The sequence below is a fragment of the Chiloscyllium plagiosum genome, unplaced genomic scaffold, assembly GCF_037043375.1.
Source record: "Chiloscyllium plagiosum isolate Xiang-an unplaced genomic scaffold, Cpla_swu_hap1 HiC_scaffold_22, whole genome shotgun sequence".
NCBI classification, from domain to species: domain Eukaryota; kingdom Metazoa; phylum Chordata; class Chondrichthyes; order Orectolobiformes; family Hemiscylliidae; genus Chiloscyllium; species Chiloscyllium plagiosum.
The window spans coordinates 63,316,407-63,332,910 of NW_028270160.1; the positions used below are offsets into that span (position 1 = coordinate 63,316,407).

At 42.7% G+C, this 16,504-nt stretch overlaps 1 protein-coding gene across 6 annotated transcripts in view; it reads left to right on the plus strand.

The window, feature by feature from the left end:
- LOC122561011 (myopalladin) overlaps nt 1-16,504 on the plus strand; it is a 311,619-nt gene that overhangs the window by 157,221 nt on the left and 137,894 nt on the right. For all 6 annotated transcript variants that reach the window (XM_087999125.1, XM_043712278.2, XM_087999126.1 and 3 more), the window contains exons 5-6: nt 3,353-3,479; nt 6,015-6,086. In XM_087999125.1, the coding sequence (XP_087855251.1) occupies nt 3,353-3,479; nt 6,015-6,086 (199 nt within the window). The remainder of the gene's footprint in view (nt 1-3,352; nt 3,480-6,014; nt 6,087-16,504) is intronic.

A 16,504-nucleotide genomic window follows, 5' to 3' on the forward strand; every position in this document is an offset into this window, starting at 1 on the left:
AATTCTCCTGCTCCTTGGATGCTGCCTGACCTGCTGTGCTTTTCCAGAACCAGACTTTAATAGCTACCTGGATTACCCTCCTCCCACCCTGGATCAGGCAAAATCTCCATGCCTTTTTCCCAATTCTGCCATCTCTGTCACATCTACTCTGACGAGGAGATGTTCTGCTCCCAAGTATCCCAGATGTCCTCCTAATTCAAACAATGTTTTATTTCCCCCATGTCATCCAGACAGCCCTCCACCACATCTCCTCCACTCCCCACTCCACTGCTCTAAATACCCCCCATACCCAAACATACTTGTCCTCAGTTTCCACTCCACCAGCCTCCGCATCCAACATATCATTCTGAAACACTTCTGCCAATTCCAATTAGACCCCACCGCCCAGACCTTCCCCTCCCCACCTGTCTCTACCTTCCGCAAGGAACGTTCCCTTCATCATTCCCTGGTTCACGCCATACTCCCCATCAACACCTCCAACCCCACCCTGGTACCTTCTCCTTAACCGAAAAAGATTCAACACTCATTGTACACCACTTCCCTCACCTCCCTCCAGGGCCCCAAACAGTCCTTCCAGACGCAACAGAGGCTTCCCTGCAACTCCAACCTCGTCTACTGCATCCAGTGCTCTCGATGTGGTCTTCTCTACATTGCTGAAACCTAACATAAACTAAGGGAACGTTTCACTGAGCATCTTTACCAGGCCTGAAATGGCCAGCCTGACCTCCCGGTCACTCATTTCAATTCCCCCTCCCACTCCCTCTCCGACATGTCCATCCTCGGCCTCGTGCATTATTGCAGTGAATCAGACTGCAAATTGGAGGAACAACACCTCATCTTCAACTTTAAAATTTCAACCAAAATCCAGTTGATATGGATTATAATCTACCAAATTTGTGAAAATACTCCTCATAATTTAACCCTGAAGTCCAGGTATCATTCTTAATCTGTGTTCGAATCAAAAAGCTCCACTTCTGACAAAAAAATCTTTGCTTCTTATCCTACTTCTATGTGGTAATGAAAGTGCTAAGGCCATACCTTTTTTCCTCTTTGGTAAAGAAGTATCCCAGATCAATATTGTAATCATTTTTTCCACTGGTCATAAGGCTAATGTTCAGAAAATGTTGCTGTTTGAGTTAACCATCCTTTACTACCAAGATCAAATCCACACTTTTAGTGACAGCTTTATTTCAATTCACCACACACCATAAAGCTCTCACAAAACCAATTACTAGCTCCCCATATTTTACAACCAATTCACACCAAGCTAACTCTTAACTAAAATATCCATCACCTGTTCCCTTGTTCTTTCAGGTCTTAGGCATTCCATCATGCCTTATTAGATAGGAATCGGTTTCGTTGCCCTGATCAGTGTATAACCCTGTCAACATTCTTTGTCTAGGAGAAAGTGAGGGCTGCAGATGCTGGAGATCAGAGCTGAAAATGTGTTGCTGGAAAAGCGCAGCAGGTCAGGCAGCATCAAAGGAACAAGAGAATCGACGTTTCGGGCATAAGCCCTTCTTCAGGAAACATTCTTTGTCTAGCCCCTTTTGAGCTGATGCTACCATTTTATAAGATCTTGGCTGCTTACTTGTGATCTCAGCTCTGCTTTCCTGTCTGTATCACATAACCCTCGATTCCCTTGTCTATCAAGACGAAACTATTTTTCAATAAATTTAAAAGCCCAGCCTCCGCTAGCTTATGGGGAGAAGAATTCCACAACCCAACAACTGTTTCAGGTATAACACCTAATCTGTTTTAAAGGAAATCTCTTATTGTTAAACTGTGTTCCTTAGTTTTAGTCTCCTAACAGTAGGAAACATCCTCCCACTGTTCACTTTATTCAGTCTCCTCAAGGTCTTCTCTGCTTTAATAACCTGTCATACTTCTTAACTCCGATGTGCATAGGTCTAAGCTGTTTAACCTTTCTTCTTAAGATAACACTTTTGATCCCAGAAATGAGCTAAGTGAACTCATTGAACTGCTTCTCAAAAAAATTACATCTTTTTCAAACGAGGAAAGCAGAATTGTACAAAAAAAGCACAGTACTCCAGATATGGTCTCACCAAGGCACTGAACAGCTGGAAGGAAACTTCCCTAGTTTTATATTCCATTCCGCCCCTCCCATAGAATAGATTCCATATAGTGTGGAAACAGGCCATTTGACACATGATGTCCACACTGACCCTCTGAAGAGTATCCCACCCATACCCATGTTACTCTACATTTCTCCTGACCTACTCACTCCTGAACACTATGGGCAATTTAGCATGGCCATTTCACCTGACCTGCACATCCTTGGACTATGGGAGGAAACTGGAGCAGCCAAAGGAGACCCACGCAGACATGGGGAGAATGTCTGTATGGAGTTTGCACAGTTGCTCAAGGCTGGAATTGAACCTGGGGTCACTGGTGCTGTGAGGTAGCAGTGCTAACCACTGAGCCACCATATCACTGTGTAGTAAATGACAAGATTCCACTTGCCTTCCTCAGTTTGCTGGATCTGTATGCTAACTTTGTGATTCATGTACTAGGACACCTAGATTCCTCTTTACCACCTAGCATTTTCGTATTATCCCCACCAGTGGGAATAAGCTGACAGCCACCATGGGGCCCATCCCCAATCGACCCTTAGAACCTCCCTTGCCAACCTTTGCCCCAACTCAACCCCATGGTCCTTTAAAACATAGTGCCAAATCATGCAAACCATTACCCTCTCCCCACCCTGTCAACTAGTGCCCACCCTCCATTCTTTGCCCTTACAACCTCAATGCCAACTATCCTGCTATCTACCATGGACAGATCTCAGGAGCTATAATGAAAGAAATAAAATAAAATGATAGAATAAAAGCAGAGTTTTTGGGATTAAAATAACTTGACAGTTTTATAGTTCCACAGACTTCATCTGCTTTTTGCATACTTGCATGTCTAATTCTGACAACAGAAAGTGTTGCCTGTTAATTCTGTTGATTTCTCTAAAGATGCTCCCAGATCTGCTGAGTATTTCCAGCATTTTGCTATTATTTCATACTTTCAGCATCTGACTATTTTGCTTTGTGATATCTTTTGTATTAGTGTTGGTCAGGACAGTAGCTAACTACAGACAAGTGCTTACTTTATAAAGAAAGCCATAAGTACACGTTCCAAGATATGAATCATACTCAGGGTAAACAAAGTAATGTATCCCTATTTCAGTCATATTTTAATAATGCTGCAATTGTTCATTCATAATGTATGAAAAATTGTATAAATTGTATTTTTTAGTCAATGATTTTGAAAGTTCAGATTACATAAGACTAAAAATAGACAGTCAGAAAGCATTGTGTTTAATTGTATTGTGTCTTATAAATAGGGTTCAGGATAAGATTCACATCACTGTTGCAACTTCGCCTCCTCCCTCCAATCCTGCAGCAGTTCATTCAGAGTTCCACCAGTCACAACCTACAGTCACCCAGCATCCTGTGCGACCCCTTCAGCAGGTATTGTTAATTTAAAGTTCTGTCTTCTTTACGCACCTAGAGCCATCAAAAAATGTATTAAAATGCTATTTGGGCCTTCGCATCTGTGCCAGTGCTGGCTCTTCAACTGATATAACGTAACGACTTCCACTATTCCTCTCAATTCCCATGTTCTCTTGGCCTTTTTTTCTTCAGTTCAAATACCTTTTAATGTTTTGGTGAGAATTTTCCTACTCCAGTTGAGGCTATTTTGCATGCATGTGGGTAGTCAAACCCTATGAAACAGAGGTTGGATCAGGTCGGGATCTTCACATAATGTCCTTTTCTGTTTTTCTGAGACCCCGGGAAGTTTAGGCTCTCGTGCTGGCTGCCTCTCCCCCCACCCCCGTCTACATCTACAACCTTCTAAAACAAGCCATCTTTGTAGAGGAACCCCAGTGAACACACATTGCCACTGGCCAATAAAGTGCTTGTGTTTGCAGGGCTATACCCACCCAACCAAATTCTGCCTCTATCTCCCATTTCTCTGCTGTTGGCAAGCTGTGTGCCAACTTCTGCAGGGAGAGAAGGCAGACACCTAGGTGAGTTTGTAGTAATTTGCATGTGGGGGAGGAAAGGGAAACTATGAGACATGGTTGAGTGAGTTACACTAGAATGCAGATGAGTGCTAATGCTGGCAGTTTAGATGGGAATGTAAGGTGGCACAGAGAGAGGAATTCAAGGTGCTGAGTCCAACAACCTGTTGTGCAAGAAACTGTTCGAAAAGGCACTTTGAAAGTGTTGTCACTCACCTTTCCCACCTTCCTGATATTCTGGATATACTATATCCAGATTGGAGGGACCAGGCTCCTGCTGTTATTTTCCTCGATCACTTGCATTCACATCTATGTGATTAGAGAAATTGCCCTTTTCCTCCCTTCCTCAGAAGACTATTCCTCACTACAGCCCCTCAGATCTCACAGCGAGAATGAGAGACCTGGGGAGCAGCCATCCCAGGACTCCTCATCAATGCTCTAATTTTTGCAGCCTCAAGTGCAAATTAACCCTTATAATCCTTTAATTATAAAGCCTTCATCACAATATTCCCTGTGCTTCACTCCTTCCCCCCACCCCTCACCAAACTATCTCCTCCATGCTCCTTAACTGGTCAGGTAACCCAAAGGTGACATGATAATGCCATGATTGAGTTGAAGAGCCATAGCTAAATCCACTCATTAGGATTTTATACAGAAGATTCTTCCCTTTAAATTTATTGTTACACTTGTTTGTAAAAATAATCTGTTTTGGGACTTATTGACAATTTAGATTTAGAACGTATTAATATTATGAAATACAATTAATTGCAATCTTTTCATAACTAAACTAGATTTGATATTAATGGACTCTGAAACCTGTAATGAATTGCTCTTAACTTGTTATTACAAGCCTAAGGATGCTTCTGTTTCAAAGCTATTGGGTCGAAATTAAGAACAAACAATTCCCAACTTCTGTAGTGACATATTTTGGCATGTTACCTCTCTACAGTACATGGTGGCTCGACGGTTAGCATTGCTGCCTCACAGCGCCAGGGACTCAGGTTCGATTCCCACCTCGAGCGACTGCTGTGTAGAGTCGACACAATCTCTCCATGTATGCGTCAGTTTTCTCCGGGTGCTCCAGTTTCCTTCCACAAGCCAAAGATGCGCAGGTTAGGTGAAGTGGCCATGCTAAATTGCCCATAGTGTTCAGGGACGTGTAGGTTAGGTTCATTGATCGGAGTAAATATAGGGTAGGGGAATGGGTGTTTCCCTTCGGAGGTTTAGTGTGGGTTGGGACGAAGGGCCTGTTTCCAAAATGTAGGGATTCTATGAATTTCACACATTTTTGTAATGAAAGCATTTACAGTGACAGTGAATTTTTACTATGGAGACAGCAGTGTGCATTACGACATGCTGAGAAATGAAACAAAGACCTGTATAAGAGAAACAGAAATTGCCACAAGCATCTGTGAAAAGTAAAAATAATCAAATATTTCAAGTGTTTGCTGTTCCTCAGAATTCATGGGATCTGCTGAGCTGACAAACACCTTTTAAGGGGAATTGTACTTTCGTGCTTTGATAGCTGCGTTGCTTAAAAAGCTTGATATATTAATGAGCCAAAGACTAGGATGCAAGCTATCTGAGTAATAACCATGTGCTATCAAGCAAAAAGAAATTAGCAGGAATGCAACTCTGTCAGTTATCTGTCAGTCTAAGCTCTTAATAAACCTGTTTGAACTTTTTAAGTAAACTGGTTAATTTGTGTGACTTAAGAAACCATGGTTCAAAAGAAATGAGTGTGAGATGGGACTGCAACATTATGACACACTCAAACAGAATCCATGAAAATGAATGTCCCCTGTGTGGGCCACAGGATGGGTACGTATGCTGTGGCACCTGAAACACTAACGCTGTATGTTCTCTTTCCAGGTCCAATTGGATCTGCCCTGCATTTCCAGATTGTGTACTTTTCTTGTTTTGACTTCTGCTAATTTTTAATTCTTCCTGACGATGGATAAAACTATTATTATTCCACTAGATACGAAGCCCAACAAATTTATTACAGGGATTGGATGGACTACCTCTCATGGCTGCTCCAGTGTTTACAAAGGTATTGTAATTTTAAAGAAGTGATTTATTTGATTGATAGACTTGATCTATGAGCCATGGGTTTATGTGCAAACCACGTGGCAAAGTTTTCAATGATAAAGTATCATATTTTTCAGACATCAAGCCGCTGTCAGCTTACTAATAGGCTCAAGAATTTAGGCGGCACGGTGGCACAGTGGTTAGCACAGCTGCCTCACAGCGCCAGTGACCCATGTTCAATTCCCACCTCAGACTGTGTGGAGTTTGCACGTTCTCCCCGTGTCTGCGTGGGTTTCCTCCGGGTGCTCCGGTTTCCTCCCACAGTCCAAAGATGTGCAGGTCAGGTGAATTGGCCATGCTAAATTGCCCGTAGTGTTAGGTAAGGGGTAAATGTAGGGGTCTGGGTGGGTTGCGCTTCGGCGGCTCGGTGTGGACTTGTTGGGCCGAAGGGCCTGTTTCCACACTGTAACGTAATCTAATCTAATCTAATTAGTCCTGCACCACAGTCCAAATGTTTTCTTGCTGTTCACCTCTCCATATTGTGTAGTATTACCATTGTGCAAATAGAACACATCTAGAAGTTCTGAATTGAGCACTTTTAATGTGATGTGGGCCATCGGCAGCAACGGAATTGTACTTAACCACAATCTGTAACCTCATAAACTAGCGTATCCCTGCTCTACCATTACTGACAAGTCAGGATTCAACACTGGGAACAGCACCAAGCACATGAAAATGAGGTGAGATTACAGTATAGGATTACATACATAAAGCAGAAACTGCATGCAAGAGATCAAATTACACTAGTGGATCAGATCGAAGCTCTGCTGTCCTGCCACATCCTGTCATGAAAGGTTAGAGCACGATTAAAAAACTTAGAGGAAGAGGTGGCTTCATAAATATCCCCATCCTCTGTGAAAGTGACGCTCAACACATCAGTGCAAAACAAAGGACTGAATTATTTACAACTACCTTCATCCAAACAAATGGCAAGTGGATGACCTGTCTTAGCCTGTACCTGAGATACTCAACATTAGAGACACCAGTCTTTAGTCAGTTTGATTGACTCCAGATGATATAATGAAATGGCTGAAGGCAATGGATATAGCAAGGACAGTGGTTCCTGATAACATCCTGGTTTCAGCACTGAAGACTTGGGCTTCAGTACTAACCATGCAGAACAAATCCAATCCAGTCAATTGCTGTTTCATTCGTCTCCCCCTGATTGTGTGCATTATTTTGAAGCTATGAGTAGTGCTAGCTGACTGCACGTTTGGCTTCCTGCTCTAACTAGAGCTTAGCGACTTTTGAGAAGATTTGTAGCTCAGGTTGAGGTTCTGGATGTAGGTTTGCTCACTGACCATACTAGTTAACATCTTCAGTGAGCCTCCAGATGAAGCACTGCTGGTGTTTTCTGCTTTCTGTTTATATGTTTGGGTTTCCTTGGGTTGGTGAGGTCATTTCCTGTGGTAATATCATTTCCTATGGTGATATAATTTCCTGTTCTTTTTCTCAGGGGGTGGTAGATGGGATCCAAGTCAATATGTTTATTGATAGAGTTCCTGTTAGAATCCCATGCTTCTAGGAATTCTCGTGCCTGTCTCTGTTTGGTTTGTCCTAGGATGAATATGTTGTCCCTGTCGAAGTAGTGTCCTTCCTTATCTGTATTTAAGGATACTAATGAGAGAGGGCCACGTCGTTTTGTGGCTAGTTGATACTCACGTATCCTGGTGGCTAGTTTTCTACCTGTTTGTCCAATGTAGTGTTTGTTACAATTCTTGCAAGGTATTTTGTAAATGACATTAATTTTGCTTGTTGTCTGTATAGGGTCTTTCAAGTTCATTAGCTGTTGCTTTAGTGTATTGGTGGGTTTATGGGCTACCATGATGCTAAGGGGTCTGTGTAGTCTGGCAGTCATTTCCGAGATGTATTTGATATAGGGGAGAGTGGCTAGGGTTTCTGGACATGTTTTGTCAGCTTGTTTGGGTTTGTTGCGGAGAAGTCGGTGGACTGTGTTCATTGGGTATCCGTTTTTTTTTAATACACTGTTTGGTGATTTTCCTCTGCTCTGCGTGGTCCCTCTGTGCTGCAGTGTGTGTTGGCTCGTTGAAATAGTGTTCTGATGCAGCTTCGTTTGTGGATATTGGGGTGATTGCTTCTGTAGTTCAGTATTTGGTCTGTATGTGTTGTTTTCCTGTAGACGCTGGGTTGAAGTTCCCTATGGCTGTTCCCTCTACTGCGATGTCTAGGAATGGCAGTCTGTTGTTGTTTTCCTCCTCTTTCGTGAAATTTATGCCAGTAAGGGTATTATTGATAGTTTTCAAGGTTTCCCTAATTTGTTTCGTTTCATGCTGACAAAGGAAAACAACACATATGGATCAAATATTGAACTACAGAAGCAATCATCCTAGCATCCGCAAATGCATCAGAACATTCTCTCAATGAGCCACCACACAGTAGATAATCTAATCTAAGGAAGTGGCCAGGCTGGAGTTGGGTTTTAAATTACAAAGATTTTCACATCACCCTATTCTGAACTCCAACATTTTTAGTTGTTAAGTAATTTCCTTGGTTCCTGTGTATCTCACATGATGGATCCAAACCTGAATACCCTATGTCCTTTGATTCCACTTCTCCGTGTTTCTAGATGAGTGATGGCTTATTTTCCTCCTTCAACATTACTATACCAGAAATACCAGCAACCTTAGGGTGTAAGTAATAAAAGGATGAACTTTTCTGTTCTCCAAATGAATAAATGCTATCCAGGCCAATAAATAGTTATGTGAAGAGAGAAATTACACTCATTGAACCAGTTTGAGATAGATTTGGAGCGTGAATGTAACACAAACTGAGACAACAGGATTTGAAAAGTACCCTAAAGCCTGGAACTTGGGGGAGTGTCTTTTTCAAAAATTAGATTAAACTTACATATTAAATAATTCAATTTTAAAATGATTTCTGTGAAAGATAATAAATGCAACAGTTTCTAGATTAGTGAAAGGAAAATTTGGATATCTTAATGTTGAGAAATTACAACCAATGGATTATAATTAGAAGACATTGTAGTTGGGCCATCAGAAGAAAGATTGAAAAGCTCTGTTTGTTTAAAAGGATTTATACTGTTCATAGGTACAAATCACAAGTGGCTTGCATAGAAAAGCATAGAAAGTAATCAAAATGCCATTGGAATGTTGACTTCTACCTTAAAGGATCTAAAATTCGAAAGTAAGGAGCATCAGTCAGACAGATTGGTCAGAATTCTATCTGGAGTACCATGCTCAGTTCTCTACAGTCATATCCCAAGAAAAATTTGTTTATTATTCACTCAAGCGATGTGGTTGTCATTGGTTATGCCAATGTTTATCACACATCTGGAGTAACCATTGTGAAACTGGTGGTGAGCTGCCTTCTTGAGCTGCTGCTGTTAATGTATGCCAAAGGTAGATCCAAAGTGCTGTTAAAGAGAGAGTTCTGAGGTTTTGACCCAGCAAAACTGAAGCAATGATGATATATTTTAAAGATGAATGCTTGGACGGAAACTTTCAGGTGGTGGTGTTCCCATATTTCTAAAGCTCTTGCCCTTCTAAATGGTTGTGTCATGAGTTTAGAAGGTGCCGTCTAAGGAACTTGAGTGAATTCCTGCAGTGCATCTTGCAGAAGGTACACACTGAAGCTACTGAATATCAGTGATGGAGAGAGTGAATGTTTGTGGGCTGTTTTGTTCTGAATGGCGTTAAGCTTCTTCAATGTTGTTAGAGCTGCCCCCATCACACTTCTGGCTTGTTCCTTAGAGACTATGGACAGGCTCTGGGGAGTCAGGAGATGAATTACTCACTGGAGGATTCCTAATCTCTGATCTGTTTTTTTTAATGGCTCGTCCACTTCAGTTTCTGGCCCTTGGCAACCCCCAAGATATTGATAGTGGGGGAATTAATGTTGGTAATGCCGTTGAATGCCAAGGAGAAATGGTTAGATTTTCTTCTGTTGGAGATGGCTGTTGCTTGGCATTTGTGAGTCATGAATGTTAGTTGTCACTTTTCAGCCCAAACCTTAATGTTGACAAGGTCTTGCTGCATTTGGACATGTACTGCTTCAGTATTTAATGAGTTGCAAAGGGTGCTGACCATCGTACCATCATCAGTGAACATCCCCACTTCTGACCTTATAATGAAGGGAAAGTCATTGATGAAGCAGCTGAAGGTGGTTGGGCTTAGGCCCTGAGGAACTTCTGCAGAGATGTCCTGGAGCTGGGATGACTGATGTCAAACCAGCACACTCATCTTCCTATGCACTAGGTATGATTACAGCCAGTGGAGAGCTTTCCCCCTATTCCCATTGACTCCGGTTAGGACTCCTTGATGTCATAGTCTGGTAAATACAGCTTTGATGCCAAGGGCCTCACTCTCACCTCCCCTCTGGAATTCAACTGTTTGTTTAATAGAATCCCGAAAGTGTAGAAACAGGCCCTTTGGCCTAACAAATCCACACCGACTCTCCAAAGAATAACCCACACAGATCAATTCCCCTACATTTAACCTTTGACTAATGCAATCAACCTACACATCTCTGAACACTGTGGACAATTTCGCATGGCCAATTCACCTAACCTGCACATCTTTAGATTGTGGGAGGAAACCAGAGCAATAGACGATAGGTGCAGGAGTAGGCCATTCTGCCCTTCGAGCCAGCACCACCATTCATTGTGATCATCCTCAATCAGTATCCTGTTCCTGTCTTATCCCCATAACCCTTGATTCCACTATCCTTGAGAGCTCTATCCAACTCTTTCTTTAAAGTATCCAGAGACTGGGCCTCCACAGTCTTCTGGGGCAGGGCATTCCATACACCCACCACTCTCTGGGTGAAGTAGTTTCTCCTCAACTCTGTTCTAAGTGGCCTACCCCTTATTTTTAAACTGTGTCCTCTGGTTCAGGACTCGCCCATCAGCGGAAACATGCTTCCTGCCTCCAGAGTGTCCAATCCTTTAATAATCTTATACGTCTCAATCAGATCCCCTCTCAGCCTTCTAAACTCAAGCGTATACAAGCCCAGTCACTCCAAGCTTTCAGCGTAAGATAGTCCCGCCATTCCGGGAATTGACCTCGTGAACCTATGCTGCCTCAATCGCCAGAATGTCTTTCCTCAAATTTGGAGACCAGAACTGCGCACAATATTCCAGGTGCGGTCTCACCAGGGCCCTGTACAGCTGCAGAAGGACTTCTTTGCTTCTATACTCAATTTCTCTTGTTATGAAGGCCAGAGGAAACCCACTCAGACATGGGGAGAATGTGCAAACTCCACACAGACAGTCACCCAAGACTGGAATCTAATCCGGGCCCTGGTGCTGTGAGGCAGCAGTGCTAACCATGGAGCCACCATTATCTTTGAACCATGGCTGGAATGAGGTCAACAGAGTGCCCCTGTCAGTAAGCAGATTATTGCTGAGCAAGTGCTATTTGATAACACTGTTGATGACCTCTTCCTTCACTTTACTGATGATTGAAAGTAGACTGATGGAGTGATAGTAGCTTGGCTAGGAGTGTTGCAAGTTCTGGAATACAAATCTTCAGTACTATCGACAGAATGTTGTACCATACACGGTGCATCCAGCCATTTCTTAATATCACATGGAGTGAACCGAATTTATAAAGGTATCTGTGATGCTGGGGTCCTCTGGTGGAACTGAGATGGATCAACCAGTCCTGGCTGAAGGCAAATCCTTCAGCTTTGTTTTTCCCACTGATGGGCTGGGCTTATGGAGTCTCTTCTTCCAGTGAGTTGTTTAATTGTCTACCACCATTTATGACTGAATGCTACTGGACTGGAGAGTTTTTGTCTGGTCCATTGGTTGTGGATTCACTTAGCTTTGGCTATCACTTGCTGCTAATGCTGCTTAGCACACAAGTAGTCCTGTTAGATAGTTTCACCCCAGTTCACCTCATTTTTAGGTATACTTGGTGCTAGTCCTACCATGCCCTCCTGCGCCCTCCATTGAACCAGGTGTGATCCTGGCTTGATAGGTAGCATGTGAGATATACTGTGCCATAAGGTTGTCAATTGTGTTGGAATATGATCCTGCTGCTACTCATGGCCCACAGCATCTCATGTTTGCCCAGTCTGGAGTTGCTAGATCTGTTTGAAGTCTATCCAATTTATCACAGCGATGTTTTACCACACAATATGACATAAGGTATTCTGTATGAAGTAAGGTGGGACTTGGTCTCCAACAGGACTGCAGTGTCATACAGTGTCATACTCTTACCGACACTGTCATAGGCATATGCGTTGCAGCTGACGTATTGGTAATGTCAGGTATTTTATTCCCTCGTGTTGGTTCCCTTACCACATGCCATAGAACCAGACTAGAGGATATGACCTTTAGGACCCAACCAGCTTGATCAGTAGTGCTGGACATTGAAGACCCAGAGTACATTCTGTAACCTCAGTGTCTCAACCTTGTGGTTTTAACATGAGAAGTACTGATTCATCAGCTGAAGGGGCAGGAAATCTGCATATGATAAGCAGCAAGAGGTTTCCTTTCCCATATTTGACCCATTGCTATGAGATTGCAAGTGGTTCAGAGTCAATATTGAGGACTCCTTGGCAGCTCTGACCTGAGTGCATACCGCAGTGCCACTACTTCAGGGATGGTGACTGTATTGTCTCATATATAGTGTGTACAATATGATTCCATAAGTATGTCAGTCTGTGGGACACACGTTTAGCCCTCCGATATTAGCAAGGAATGTCGACAGTGCTGAATTTGCTGTTGTCATCTCAGGTACCTTAGCCAACTCCACATGATCTGCCTGGTTTCATTTAGCTGTGGTGTGGCTTGCCAGGCCATTTCAGAGGCCAGTTAAAAGTCTGGAGTCACATGTAGCACAGATAAGGAGAGCAATTTCCTTCCATAAAAGGTATTAATTTAATGATGGTCATCATTAAACCATATTAAATCATTAATCTTTTCATTTCAGATATTTATTTAATTCAAATTCTGCCATGTGCTGTTTCGGGATTCAAACACAGGTCCTTAGAGCATTATCTGGGTCTCTGGATTATGAGTCAAAACTGGAATCCTTGAGTATCCGGGGCAAACTCTCCAGTGGTTAGTCATAACTGGCACATAGAAAGATGACTGTGATTGTTGGAGCTCAGTCATCTCAGCTCCAGAACAGCTCTGCAGAAGCTCCTCAGGGTAGTGTCTTAGGCCTAACCATCTTGCACCACTGTGGCTCAGTGGTTAGCACTGCTGCCTCACAGCACCATGGAACGAGGTTCAATTCCAGACTTGTGCGACTGTCTGCATGGAGTTTGCACATTTTCTCTGTGTCTACGTTGATTCCTCCAAGTGCTCTAGTTTCTTCCCACTATCCAAATATGTGCAGGACTGGCCATGCTAAATTGCCCATAGTGTTCAGGAATGTTTAAGTTACATGGATTACCATGAGGTATACAGGACTATAGGGATAGGCTATGGGGGTGAGTCTGGGTGAAATGTGGTTTGGAGGGTCGGTGTGGACTTGATGGACTGAATGGCCTGCCTCCACTCTGTAGGGATTCTGTGATTCTATGATCTTCAGCTGCTTCATCAATTACTTTTTCTCCATGATAAGGTCATGGAGAGGATATTTGCTAATGATTGCATCGTGTTCAGCACCATTCGTGACTCCTCAGATATTGAAACATGTTCAAATGCAACAAGATATGGACGATATGCAGGCTTGGGCTGACAAGTGGCAAGTAACTTCTGTACCACACAAATGTCAGGCAATGACAATCACCAATGAGAGACAACCTAATCTCAGCCTCTTGACATTCAATGACGTTACCATCACCATCAATATCCTTAGGGTTACCACTGACCAAAAGCTCAACCTGAGCCAAATAAACACAATATTTACAAGAGATGGAAATGTGTTGCTGGAGAAGCGCAGCAGGTCAGGCAGCATCTAGGGAACAGGAGAATCGACGTTTCGGGCATTAGCCCGAAGAAGGGCTAATGCCCGAAACGTCGATTCTCCTGTTCCCTAGATGCTGCCTGACCTGCTGCGCTTCTCCAGCAACACATTTCCATCTCTGATCTCCAGCATCTGCAGACCTCATTTCCTCACAATATTTACAAGCGCAAGTCAGAAGCTAGGAATACTGTAGCCAGTAACTCACCTCTTGACTTCCAAAGCTTGTCCTTCATCTACAATGCACAAGTCGGGATTATGATGGGATACTCCCACTTGTCTGGATAGGTGCAGCTCCAAAAATATTCAAGGAGCTAAACGTCATACAGGACAAAGCAGCCCTGGCACACATCCACAAAATTCCACCACTAATGTCCAGTAGCACCAGTGCGTACTATGTACAAGATGCATTGCAGAAATTCACCAAAGACCCTCAGGGACCACTTTCCAAACCCATGACCACTTCCATCTAGAAGGACAGGGACAGCTGATACATGAGAACACCATCACCTGCATGTTGAACTCCAAGCCATTCACCATCTGGACTTGGAAATATGTTGCTGTTCATTCAGTGGCTCTGAGTCCAAATCCTGGAATTCCCTCCCTCATGGCATTGTGGGTCAACCCACAGCACATGGTTTGCATAGTTCAAGAAGGCATCACCACCTTCTCAAGTCCAACTAGGGATGGACAGTAAATACTGGTCAGTCAGCAATGCTCAAGTCCCATGAATGAATAATAAGGACAAGACAACACCATTCTGCCTATCCCATGTATTGATACATTGAACTTGCAGGGAGTACAAAACATGTTCACCAAAATAAACAAGAGCTTTAAGGGTCAAATTGTAAGACAGGTTACTGGAAAATTGCTTGCATTGAGAAGGTTGTGCTATGATGTAGTTAAAAAGTATAAAATAAAGGGTTTCATAGGATAGATACACAGACCTATTTCCTTTGGTGGAGTAATTCAAAGCAAGGCGACACTTAATACTTGAGTGAGGTCATTTAGAAGAGATATCAAGAAGCTCCCTTTCATGTAAAATGTTGGGAAAGTCTGATTTTTGTTTGGTAAGGTTATCAAGGGATATGGAGCAAAGACAGCTAGAGATCAGTCATGATTTAATTAAATGGCAAAATGGCCAGGTTTGAGGAGCTAATTAGCCTAAGCCTGCTCACATTCAAAGAGTGATACTGAATAGAATGCAAACTGTTTGAGAATTTTATTTTTCATGATGTGACATGAAAATTTAAAAAATGATGTTGGTTTAATGGTACTATAATATTGATTAATCAACTTTGTGTAAGATTAAGGAAATTGATGTGGTGACTGTAATATCACAATGCATACAATTAGGCCTTCTTTCACGTTCTGAACTTTGATCATACATAATTCAATAATAAACGCAAATGGTATGCTCCAGAATGTAATGATGCAAAGTAAAGACTTGCATTCATATAGAGCTTTCTATGATCACTGAATGTCTCAAAATACTGTACTGCCAATGAGATACTTCTTTTTTTGTGATATTGTTTAAGGATAAAATCATGGCCAAGGCACTGGGAATGCCCTCCCAACTGCATGGAAATAGTAACTCGGAAGGTTTTACATTAACCCAAGCAAGTAGGTGAAGCTAGAGTCTAATGTCTCATCCAAAAGAGCAGCTCAAGCCCTGGAGTGGGACTTGGACCCAGTACCTTGTAACCTTTAAGAGTGGCACAGTTACTCAGTGGTTAGCACGGCTATCTCACAGTGCCAAGGACCTGGGTTCAATTCCACCTTGAGTGACTGTCTGTGTGGAGTTTGCACATTCTTATCATGTATGTATGGGTTTTCTCCAGGTGCTCTGGTTTCCTCCCACAGTCCAAAAATATGCAGGTTTGGTGAATTGGCCATGCTAAATTACCCGTAGTGTTCAGGGATGTGTAGGTTAGGTGCATTAGCTATGGGAAATTCAGGGTTACAGGGATGGTATAAGAGGTTGGGTCTGTGTCTGGGTGAGATGCTCTTCAGAGGATTGGTATGGACTTCTTGGGCCGAATCACCTGCTTCCACACTGTAAGGATTCTCAGTGAAGTCAGAGATGAGGTATATAACCAATCGAGTCATGCCTGACACAGTTCAGTAATGGGAGTGATCAGGCTGGAGAAATTCCTGCTTGCCAGTAAAACAGAGGAACCAAAGGCAGCTCTCCTCTAACATTTGCAGAATCATACAGCACAAGAAGCCCTTTGGCCCATCAAATCTGTGCTGCCAAATAATATACTATTACCTATACTAGTCCTACTTTCCCACTAGGCTTGCACCCTTGAATATTATGATACATGAGTGCTCATCGAAGTACTTTTTCAAGTTTGTGAGATTATCCTGCCCAAAATATCGACTCTCTTGCTCCTCAGATGCTGCCTGATCTACTGTGCTTTTTCCCATACCACGCTTCATCAACTCCGACTCTCCAGCATCTTCAGTCCTCACTTTCTCC